Source organism: Gigantopelta aegis, chromosome 6 (genome assembly GCF_016097555.1).
Source record: "Gigantopelta aegis isolate Gae_Host chromosome 6, Gae_host_genome, whole genome shotgun sequence".
Taxonomy (NCBI): domain Eukaryota; kingdom Metazoa; phylum Mollusca; class Gastropoda; order Neomphalida; family Peltospiridae; genus Gigantopelta; species Gigantopelta aegis.
Genome location: NC_054704.1, coordinates 30,053,647 through 30,066,297, shown reverse-complemented (window position 1 = coordinate 30,066,297; position 12,651 = coordinate 30,053,647). Strand labels below are relative to the sequence as shown.

The window sequence follows — 12,651 nt, the reverse complement described above, 5'->3', positions numbered from 1 at the left end:
TTTCCAAAACACTTTTCTTCTTACGTCAAACCAAACTGAAATTATTAACAATCGATTGTTTTTTTTATATAGAATGATGGGACGGACTACAAGTAAAATATTGCAAGATCCATACATCATAACAACCATTTCTTTACACAGATCTTCCGAATGAATATATATTTTTTGTATGTCTATAATTAAAGTTAAGTTTTTAAAAATTAAAACCTTGTAAACTGATACTGCTTTTAAGACTGAGCCACATAACCATGGATAACAAGGCGCCGATTGGTTAATGTTTACTATTTTGCCACCAATATGGCGGCCTCAATGGTTCGCCAGGGCCGAAATCTAAGAAGTGGGCGATTCCGAAGTATGTTGAACGTTTATTTTAATATATATTGAGAACAAAATAGATATACTTGATTAACTATACGATGCAATTAATATTTTGTGTTATCTTCTTTTTTCAGATCGCCACGAAAGTGAAACTGAAATCCGTCTTGACTTTGCCAAGGGTAAGCAATAAAAAAAAATGTTTTAAAAAATATTTTAAAATAATAGAAAATGAAGGAACTAGTTGATTAACTACACCCAGACGATTGTTTGAGCAGTGATTAATGTGTATCAAGCTTGACAATCGTGTCATTGGTGACAAATGGTCTAGAATATCAGAAAAGAAACCCACTTCCGCCACATGGGTTAGGCCCTACTCGTCTGTCAAGGTAGATTTTATGTGTATGCACAAAATGCAGGACATACACACACACATGCACATGCACACTTGGCAGAACATGGGTATCAGTAGTGAAGTTTACATTAATTGAAAAACTCAAAGAAAAGAAATATTTGTCTGAATCCCAGCACATTTTTATTATTTTCAATTTGTTTTATCATTTATGGTACGGGTTAAATGTATGCGGTCAAAATGGCCCCATGATGAAACGGCCCTGAACATATAAGTCAAAACGGCCAAACAAAAAAGTCAAAACGGCCAAAAGAAATGGTCAGAATAATTAGTAATCAATATAGCCTATATCACAGGCAGTTCAAAAATATGTATAAAAACAACCAAAACAAAAGAATCACTGGTATCAATTTATTAGCCTACACAACGCAATTTACTATTGTAATTAAGACCACCAATTAACATTTTATTTAACAACACTGATAGACCGACCCGGCCGTGCCCCCCGGACGAGTTCCATGTGGCGCTACTCGTCGGGGTGTCGTGCGTGCCCGCCCTGTAATTCATTATTTTAATAATTCAATCTCAGAAAGGGGGGGGGGGGGGTAGTGGACCATCTAGGCTTTCCGGGTGAGTGCGTATCGTCTGAACGAGTTCCTAGTGGCGCTGCTCACCCGGGGGCCACAACGGGCCTGTTCCCCAATTTACTAATATAATTAAGACCACCAGTTGACCTTGTATTTAAAAAGACCGATAGACCAATCTTTGATACCGTCATGATCAACACACATCCTTATTTTGAAGGACGCATCAAGACTCTCCTGCATTTCTCGACACTTGTGTAGATGAAATACATTTTAAAAGTATTATATCTAAGGCCGTCTTGACTTTTTTCAAGGGCCGTTATGACTTTTTAACTTTGGCCGTTTTGACTTTTTTCGGGCCGTTTTGACCAATTATTGTTAAGGCCGTTTAGTACTGGGGCCGTTATGACTACGATCCCGGGTTAAAGGGCTTTCTGGAATTGATCACATTTGCAGGACATATTTCACACTTGTAGTGGGGCATAGCCCAGTGGTAAAGCACTCGAATGATGTGCAGTTGATCTGTCGGTGGGTCCATTTGGTTTATTTCTTGTACCAACCAGTGCATCAAAAGCCATGTAATTTGTTATCCTGTCTGTAGGATGGTGCATATAAAAGATCCCTAGCTGCTAATTTGTATGGAAAAATTTAGCAGGATTCCTTTAAGATTCTGTGTAAAAATATCAAATGTATGACATCCAATAACCGATAATTAATAAGTACTGTTAATCATAAAATGTGAGCGAGCATAAAAAATGTAACAAATTTAGTATTGCTTTACAGACGCTAATATTTGATGACACTAAGTTTAAAGACAAATACAAATGTATCTGTTCGAAAAAGACTGTGCGATTGTTTTACCCCAAAAATCCACTTATCCCTACAATGTTCTAAACCGATTTTTGGACGCCTGATGCACAGCACATCAGTAGTTAAATCTATAAACCTTTTTAACAGTTTCCTAAATTGTTCTGATTGTGTCATTTCTTCTGATTTAAGTACTGCTGACGATCTTTATTTTTATTCAGTGCCAAATTTCACATAGATCTTTATTATTTCAGAACCCAAAGAAAATGTTAAAGAAATACTGCACCACATTGTGCTGAAGAGTGTGTGTCCCAAAGCTAAAAAACTGGGATATTTAAACTGTTTTGTAAGACTCATTCATTATGTGAAGAAGTCTTCCAATGCACTGACATTTGGATTCACAACGAAAGAGATTCTTTCTTGGTAAGTCTCTATATTACATGTATGTTAAAGAAAAAAAAACTCATTGCTACATGCAAATTAATCACATGATTATCAAACCCATAAACAAAGGGGTTGAGCAATTATTTTAAAACACACATGCCCAAATAGGTTTTGCTTTCTTAGTTGCGCACAATATGTTTTCACTTGCTCATCCAAAATAGTAAATAAATGTTCACACCAAAAATATGTTTCCTAAGTAAGTGTATTATATATATATATATATATATATATATTAATAATATCACAATTGCTGATTTTGACTGGGACAGTTTCAGTACTGATCAGATGAGAGGAGGCAACTGTTCTCTGTACTCACCACAGACAAACTAATTTAATTTACCAGTATGTGTGTGTGTGTATGTGTGTGTGTATATATATATATATATAGTTTGAAAATAGATGGTGAAATAGATGGTGAGAAATAAATTCCTGTCTTGGAATTATATAACAGAGCAATTGCTAAGAGTCAAATTCAGTGTCAAATTCACGTAACAAGGTGAGCCATTTCCTCCACCTTACAAAAATAGTTTTGCACTAGCACATGCGAGCGTTAGCAATTATGTCATGTCAAACCAAAAGGACTATCAGCAGCACCAGACAAAATAGTTTAATAATTATGATGCCTTGGCGATTTGTCCGCCCCCCCCCCCCTCCCCCAATCCTCCATTTAATTACATGTATGTCAGTTCTAGAACATGTACACTTTTGTGTATGGTTTATTTCTATTTTTAAATGCAAATCTCCTATATGTATTTACATGAAAACAAAATTGAAAAGATACTTGTTACTGAAAACATAAACAAGATATTCTATTTTAAAAAAAAATTTGGTTCTTGAACAATAATGCTCAACAATGCAATGTAAAATGTTTAAATGTTCATTCAGAAATGAACAATCTCGCATTGCTACAGATGGATGAATGGAATGGCTTTAAATTTTAATGAATATAACAGAAATTGCATTATATTAAGATAAATGACACTGCTGTTGTTGGATTAAGTAGTCACAGTCACATTGTGTTTGTATGTTTTTCTCAGTTTGCGCGTCGGGTTGCTCGATGAAGCAAAAGAAGTACGAGCAGCGACACTCCGGGTTCTGCGTCACCTGCTGCTGTTTGATGACACTCTCGATACGCTGCTATTCCTACGATTGGACTACTTTGTGGCCAGGTAAAACAACCTTCACAAAGGGACTCTTTAGCTAGGTTAACAATTATGTTAGTGCAGTTATCAAAATAAGCAATGTGTCTGATTTAACCTATATATATATATATATACAGGTTCCCACAAAATACAGATTGTAAAACCATTGTAAGCTATGACGACTTTAGCTTGTGTTATAGTGACATCACAACCTAGGATGGTTTTACGATTTCGTAGCCCAGGACTTCTAGATTATGGTAGCTCCACTCCCATGGCTAGTAATATTCAATGTTCGGCTAGTAAATAACTACAATTGCCATGCCCAACGGCTAGTGAAAAAAAGAGTTATCAAATGCTGTATTTCAGTCTATTTTGTAAATATGAATATTCTGCCTGCGACCCCAGCCCCCAATTTTAGTGTTTTTAATCTCTATCTCCCTCTTTAGGCAACATATCTGATTATTACTATTAGTAAAATTGTATTACGTAAAGTAGGGCTAGTGAATTTTTTATTGTGGCTAGTAAATATTTTAAATCACTAGCTGATCCCATGGCAAGTGGGTTTTGTAAAAATTCTAGAAGCCCTGGTAGTGCTAAGATAGTTTAGAAATTCTGGTAACGTATATAGGTTACAACATAAATTTGTATTTCCATTGTTACATGTATTGATATAAAAGCCCTTCACTATTCTCACTGATACTTTGTTAGTCATTCATGTCACTGTTCTCACTGTACTGATACTGTACATACATGTGTATCTAAATAACACACACCTAATCAAACTCTATAGTCCGTCCCATCATGTTTTTTGTCAATAATTTCAGTTTGATTTAACGTAATAAGAAAGTGCTTTGGAAATAACAAAAATATACAATTTTTATATGCAGTGTACAAATCAGTCTGCTCAGACACAAATAATGTGTAGTAAATTCCATAGTATAAAAAAGGCGTTCCCTGTGAGACAGACTATAGGTGAATTATGTAGTTAATAACATTTTGTGCAGAACAAAGTAGCGTTCTCAACTTTCTTGACATATGGCAACCAGAACGGTTGTCAACTAATTTTGATGCCTGTTGGTGTATACATTTGTATAGTTCAACATAAAGTTTATTAATGATCAGTGTTTTAGTTATTATTTTAATCAGTGAAGGCAGGCCTGATTTCACAAAAATGAATGTTTCTGGTATCATGTTTATAGTGTGTCGGTAAAAATCACTGAATGATAAATCTGTTACACATTTTTATGTAACATAATCCATTATTACTGAAAAACAGAACTTTCTAATGGGTACCAATAATCCCATAAATTTTAAAATTCTAAGAACTGTGAAGGCTCTGAAATAGAATTTTGAAAAATGATAACCAACAAAATATAGTTCAGTTGTATAATGTTTGTCTACGGTTTGACAGTTTGTAGGATCGAGCCTTATAAATAAACCCATTTGGAAACATCATATTCCAAGCTTTATAACTACCATTAAAAGCCATGATTATATACTGTTTTACCTGGGAAAGTACATGTACATGTAGATCTATAGTAAACAGGGTTTAGGCTGAAACGCATAATTCCTGCCAAACTGAATTGGCAAAGTCGTTCACACATAAATTTGTGGATGATTTTTTGTCTTCATACCCTGATGAACGTAATTTTTTAAGCAATAACAGACAATACTTATAATTAAATTTGAAACATACTTACTAATAATAATACTAAAAATTCACATTTTAATTTGACTTTTTTTTAAATTCTTAAACAATAATGCTCAAAGTACTAATATAAAGTGATGTTCCCTGACGACATTATTTTTACATTCATTGAGAAATGAACAACCTTGCATTGCTGCATTTGGACCGATGGAATGGCTTTAAATTGTAATGAATATAACAGAAATTTAGTTATATTTTTTTGATGTAATTCATTGATGTGTATTGCAGATGCCTGGACACATGTTTAGACAACGAGATAGAAAGAATTCATGCAGTCAAACTGATACGAAAGATCATCCAGATTGCTCCACATAAGTTACCATCTTCATTTGTCTTTCCACTGATCTCAATCGGCAAAGATGGCGCCAGTGAAAGAGATAGATTGCTACGCGTGTCTCTCGCCACTATTTGTGAGATTGGTAGGTTTACGTATATTGTTGTTAGTTCTTCTCGGCATGGTTTTCAACAATGAATAATATTACGTTTTCATTATCGATATTCTAATTAATCAAGTTAATTGAGCATTGCTGACTTGAACCATTTGAACAATTGATCGAGTACATCACTGAGTAAAACTGAATACAAGAAGAGAGTTACTTCCCTTCTAGATCCAAGATTGTCAGTTTGCTAATGAACTAGAATTACAAAAATATTTCAACAAATGTGATTGACAAGATTTAATATAGAAACCAAAATCTACACTTCCAAGGTGTTTGGCATTAAGTAGCAGGTTTAGTACCTCAAAGAAATATAATGTACATTTTTGTTGATTAGTAATTAATAATTTTGAATAATAAACTGCTTAGTAATTGATAATTTATGAATAATAAACTGCTACGAAGGCAGAAATGTTTGGGAAATAGAGTATAAATTAGAATATATAACATTAAAAGAAGATGAAAATTAAAAAAGAAAAGCAGTCCTCTTCACAAATTTTGTTCTAATTGTAAAAACAATTTTTTTTTATGTTTCAGCAATATCTAACATAAGCCTAATGTCACAATGTGGCGGACTGAATTGTTTGCTACAGAACATACTGGACTCTCACCAGTACCCACGTTTGAACGAGTCACTCGTGTGCACTGTGTTATACCTGCTAAACCACCCAAGGACACGGCACTATATTAGGGCAAACACAGACCTCGAGGTATGTATAACAGCCAATAATAACCTATATGATGAGACTGATATGGTGTTTTATAAAGCAAAAAATATATATGAATGGTCCACAGGAATAACACTTGATGTCATACTTTTGGCACTTTGATATTTTTGAATTTTAAAATTTACAATTTGGTCAGGTCAGTTCAGGTCATAGAGCTGTTGTAGCACACGCCTGTCATGGGTGCAGGTGTCGACTCTCGCTGGCTCCTCCGTCCAGGACCCACAAGCTTTAATAATTACAATTCGGCAATCATGAAATATTTATAACTAAACAAGCTTTATTTACTGACATTTAGGTTTTTATTTTACTGTGTCATTGTGATCTTGATACGCACAACCGTTATAATATTTACCATCTGTTTGAACACTGTAGGTTATTCTTTTGGACCCTTGATATATATATTGACCTAGGATGAATATTTATTTTTTCACATTCCACAAAACATTGGTCTCGTTGTACCATAATTGTTTTATTACATCAATCGATTTTATAATAATAATAAATACACAAATTATATATACAAGCAATCTAGCTCCATACAGGCTCTAGCCTTTGTATTATGATGTCATACGTGACACATGATGTCATTTGTAAGAGGATAACATTTATGAATGCTGCAGGGGTGCAGAAATGGTAAATATTTAACTAGCCCGCCAGACTAAAATTACTATCCTGCCAGAATTTTTAATAGTCCGAACAATATATTATTAACAATATGTACAGTGTCTTCACGTCAAATGAAATCTATAGATATATTGACAAAACAAAAATGGCCCTTGGTAACATGTGTCAAACAAAATCAAAAGACCTTCGGACTGGTAGTTGCATTTTTTAAATCATCCATAAGACATTTTACTCGCATTTGGTGACCAGGCAACTACTTTCTGTAGCCCTGATGCTGTCAATCGAAGTGATAGCACTCAATGCCCTAATATCATTTTTGCAGAAGTGCTATTCGAAGTGTATGGAATGTATTTGGTATTGTTTCATACCCACATTCTAGCTTGGTGAATAAAACAGTATCAATACATCTTGTACTGAACTCCTGCTTATACAATAATCTATGTTTATTACCTGTCCTTAAATTAATAATATAGAAATATAGAGCTTTTTTTATCTGTCGCATAACCACCATCACAAATTTATGTAGGAATATGCAAAACTAATAACTTTATCACTTTATTTGTTTTCTGACAGCAACTCTTGGCGCCATTTACAGACTGTCACTTTAGGTACAGTGGGGAGACAGACCATCATCATGCGTAAGTTAAACATCTACTTACTGTTGTTAAAAGCAATTAGTGTCGAAGAACTTAAAATATTAAACCTGATAAGTCTCAAATTAATGAAGTAATATATAATATGTCAAAATGTTAACCAGATTTTAGGACGTAATGTGGACTCGATTAATCAAATGAATAGATTCAGTTAATTTATAAGAGTAAAAGCAAGGAATATTTTCCTTCATGCTATTGTGACATCATAACTTTAAATGAGATGTGCTTTAAGAAATTGCTGTTAAAATATGTTTCTTTTTTTTTTTCTTTCTTTGACCAAATGTTGCAAATACTATATGTTAGACACTTCAGAGACAAATATACAAAGTTGTTGGTTTTTTATCTTACATGTACATAAATTTTACAATGCTTAAACATATGCTTGTAAGGAAAAACAGGCTTTGTAAATTTTGTAGTTTAAGATGAGCAGTGATGTCAATAATTGGTCCTTTCGTTTTTTTTCATACAGAGATGACAAAGAGGCTAGGTTTATCGCTGGAAAAATGGCGCTGGTGTGCATGATGCGATCATGGCCTGGTGAGAGGAAGGCTGTCAAATATTTACTGAACAGTTCATTATGGAGAAAGATTATTAATCATTTAATACTTGTACTAGCACATGGGCATATGGGGTGGGACGTAACCCAGTGGTAAAGTGCTGTCATGACGGTCGGTTTAGGGTCAATCCCTGTCAGTGTGCCCATTGAGCTATTTCTGATTCCAGCCTGGCATATCAAATGTTGTGGTATGTGCTATCCTCCCTGTGGGATGGTGCATACAAACGATCCCTTGCTACTAAGGGGAAAATATAGCAGGTTTCCTCTCTAAGACTATATGTCAAAATTACCAAATGTTTGACATCCAAATAGCTGATTATTAATAAATCAATGTGCTCTAATGGTGTTGCTAAACAAAACAAACTTTAACTTTTTTTTTATGGTACATGGAAACCATCTTTCATTAGCCTGTTTCTAAAACCTAAGCATTATCTTTATTGCCCAACTGTGTATTTTACAAAGACTTTTGTTTGTGGAGAATGCAACAGATGATGGTACATCTGGAGTAGTTTTGGTATAAAGTGCTCCTACTGGCAGTAGCTAGTGGGAATTTCCCTATTAGCTCAGTTGGTAGAGCGCTGGACTTTCGTGCTGAGAGTCTGTGGTTCAAATCCTCTCAGTGGAGGTTGATTTTTTCTGTTACATTTGGAGCCGACGTAGGGACTGGGTGTGTTCTTAGCACAAGAATACAATTATAACCCAGTCAGGACCCGTAACAGTTCAACTGCCCATGGCCCATAGCTCTGGGACATAGTTTCACTTGATAGGATAGTATGTAGTAGTGTTGGTATAAAGTGCTCCTACTGGCAGTAGCTTGTGGGAATTTCCCTATCAACTCAGTTGGTAGAGTGCTGGACTCTCATACTGAGAGTCTGTGGTTCAAATCCCCTCAGTGGAGGTTGATTTTTTCTGTTACACATCCAACTATTGAATATCCTAATAAAAGCTAGCTATTACATTTGGGTCTTTTATCTAATTTACTATATATAGACATACCTTTTTATTTTTCACCTGCATTAATTTTATAGGAGAAAACTGTTGATATTAACAAGCAAGTAATTTGGACATCGTTTTGTCACAAAGCCAGTATTTTTATGACTTGTTAACTATATGTTTTGGTGATCATTTACGGTCATACATTTTATGTTTTAAAAAAATTCTCAGTTTTAAAACTTGTAGAATTTATAGGGAAAAACTGTTGATATTAACAAGCAACGTGTAATTTGGACATCATTTTGTCACAAAGCCAGTATTTTTATGACTGATTAACTATATGTTTCGGTGATCGTTTACAGTCATACATTTTATATGTTTTAAATAATATTCTCAGTTTTAAAACTTGTAGAATTATAAAGTAAAGACAGTTAAGATTATTCTGAATGTTCTGAAATTACATCATCCAGTATTGTTCTGTTATATTTCCAGGTTTAATACGACTGTGTCATCCAGAAGGGTCAGGTCTGCAGTCCCTCATTGGAATACTCTACCTCCCTTACACAGAAATCAGAGTATGAACAAATTACTCTCTACCAGTCTTTAAACTAGAATAAAAACACTGTTAGCATTTTTCAGAATGTTTTGTCAAACTGAGATTTCCTTAAAATCTCAGTTAAACAAGCTACGTTCCAAATCTGCTTTTTGGCGAATTCAACTTCACTGTATATTTGATGATTCAGCAGACGAAACTGTAAGGCTGAGATCAAAGCTATCTTTGGTATGTTTTGTACCACTTCTGCACATGATATTCATTGACTGTTGAATTTGGTTGTATTGAAATCAGTAGGTGCTAACAGACCTGTCCGTCCCTACTTCAACACCTTAATACACCAGTCATCAAGGCAATTGAATTGGATAGGCAGCAGATAATGTGTGTGGAATCTGGTGCGTACATACAAACAAACAAAAAAGAGAAAAGAATCTGACCATGGCCTAAACTGTTCTGTCCTAAATATATTATGTATTTAAAAAAATTAGGGTCCAGTAAAATATTTTCAAAGTCGTAAGACAGTAACTGTTCTTATTTCATATTGTAATGTATTGATATATAATAATCTGTTTGTATCTCTGTGAGGCTGAGAAGTGGTTACCCTGTTACAAAATGCTGGATGGATTTACAAAATGCTGGATGTACATGTATTTACCAAATGCTGGATGTATTTACCAAATGCTGGATGTATTAATATATTATGTTGATGAAGTAGACTTTGTTTGTCCACAGGCCCATTCGGCTATTTCTCATTCCAGGCAGTGCATCACAAGCTGTGGTGTGTGCTATCCTGTATTTGGGATGATGTATATAAAATATCCCTTGCTACTAATAGAAAAATGTAGCGGGTTTCTTCTCTAAGGCTATATGTCGCAATTACTAAATGTTTGACATCCACTGGTGGATGATTAATAAATCAGTGTGCTCTAGTGATGTCATGAAACAAAACCAATTTTAACTTTTGTTTGTCCACAGAAAAACATCATGGAAACCTTGTTTGATCTCTTCAGACTGACCTTACCTCAGTGGACCTCGGATTTTGCGACTGCTCTCATTAGTGTTGGTGAGTTGTGCAGCATGTAGGGCTCAATATTCCATGCGAACAGTCATTCTGTTCATGTGTCGGGTTTGTAACTTTGAATTAACATGAATCGCTAATAGGTTATGTGGTGAATAATTACAGATAACTAAGAGACACGTTATCAAGTACAAGTCTTTTAAACAAACATAATGTTTTAACTATCGGTACTGCTTTTTAATGGTTAATTTCTGCTTTTCTTAGAACTAGCCATGTGATACATTAAATTATTATGTTAGTTTTTTAATTAACCTACTTAAAATATTTTTTTTCACCTATTTTGTGTGTGTGTTATGTCTATCTGATGTATTTTGTGTATATGTATTGTGTGCTCTGTCGTAAGATAAATACTTACAATATCAGTTGTAATACTGACATTAAAGTATTTGCAATGCAAGTTTTAGTTAATTTTTCAACCAAATATGTGTGGCAATTAACAATGGTGTAGCCAACATGAGGCAGACAAGGCAATTTGTAGGCAGTATCCCAGTTAGATTGTAACATTTTAAAATCTGGTAACCCACATGAGAATTTAGTATCCCACTTATATTCCATCCAACAGAAAACGCCTTTTTTCATGATATGGAATTTACTACAAATGATTTATTTCTGATCCAACCGATTTGTAAGTTACACAGAAACATAGTATTGTTTTGTTATTTCCAAACCACTTTTACTTTTTTCTTACGTTAAACCAAACTGACATTATTTAGAACAACATTTTTTTATAGAATGATGGGACGGACTGTTCCCAATCTATTTCTACGCCGCAATCGAAATCGCGGAATTTGTGAAATTCGCAATCAAACAGAATCGGCAAAATTATTTGCTGCATCTATTTTTGAGTAATACTGACATAAATTAATATTTAGCAGTAATCTATAAGTGTTTCTGACATTACTAATGATAAACTTACCTGTATCATTTTAAGGGAGGAAACATCCAACAAAAACAATAGCGACGTAGCAGTTTCCAGTGTATTGCTACCCCGCTATTGCTCCATTAGACAAGTGTAGCATTAGACTGGGTACGAGTTGGGGGAGATACTGTTACGGCATAGCATTAGATTGGGTACGAGCTCGAAAATACTGTTACTTAACTTCACCAATAAATGACGACTTTCATTGTTTCAGCGAAAAATAAAAACGCAGGATTAAAAAAAAAAAAAAAAACTTTGTATGGTATCCCGGTGGGATACTGGGTTATTGAAGTCTGGTATCCAAAATTAAATTCTGGTATCCCTGGGATATCGGGATACCGTTAATCTCGAACACTGACTGATATTTATTTTACAGGTCTGGGTTTACCTCCACGTTTTTTCCTCTCTGGCTACACCCCAAATTAATGCTTTTTGTGGGGTTTTTTTGCAGTAATGGAGTTGTTGAATGTCGGTAACTAAAGTATATTATATTATTCCATATATACTATATACATGTACACTTTGTATGATGTTTCAGACCGCAGTGATATGCAGGAAACATGGCGCCTCTCCGAAGGGTTTATAGTGGAGGAAGGTCGAGCAGTGTTACCTCATTTAGCTAAAACAAGGTGGGTTATTACTTTCACTAACAAAATCATTTACAAAATGAAAGGTGTCGGATTATTATTTTTAATAGCAAAGCATTGTTAAAAAAAAAGTACTGTTTGAGAATTCTTTTCAACATTAATATAATTTATGAATGATGAAATGTTTGGTGGGTGCAGAGGGTGGTGGTGGGTTTTTTTTTGCCACTGATG

General features: G+C 34.4%; 1 protein-coding gene across 1 annotated transcript in view; it reads left to right on the top strand.

The window, feature by feature from the left end:
- The first annotated feature begins 297 nt into the window (after positions 1 to 297).
- The window catches only part of LOC121376235 (rapamycin-insensitive companion of mTOR-like), a 41,471-nt gene continuing 29,117 nt past the window's right edge, over positions 298 to 12,651 (top strand). The window contains exons 1-11 of the mRNA XM_041504052.1: positions 298 to 352; positions 453 to 497; positions 2,313 to 2,481; positions 3,540 to 3,671; positions 5,581 to 5,771; positions 6,327 to 6,499; positions 7,715 to 7,779; positions 8,264 to 8,331; positions 9,776 to 9,858; positions 10,812 to 10,899; positions 12,372 to 12,462. Of these exons, the coding sequence (XP_041359986.1) occupies positions 298 to 352; positions 453 to 497; positions 2,313 to 2,481; positions 3,540 to 3,671; positions 5,581 to 5,771; positions 6,327 to 6,499; positions 7,715 to 7,779; positions 8,264 to 8,331; positions 9,776 to 9,858; positions 10,812 to 10,899; positions 12,372 to 12,462 (1,160 nt within the window). The remainder of the gene's footprint in view (positions 353 to 452; positions 498 to 2,312; positions 2,482 to 3,539; positions 3,672 to 5,580; positions 5,772 to 6,326; positions 6,500 to 7,714; positions 7,780 to 8,263; positions 8,332 to 9,775; positions 9,859 to 10,811; positions 10,900 to 12,371; positions 12,463 to 12,651) is intronic.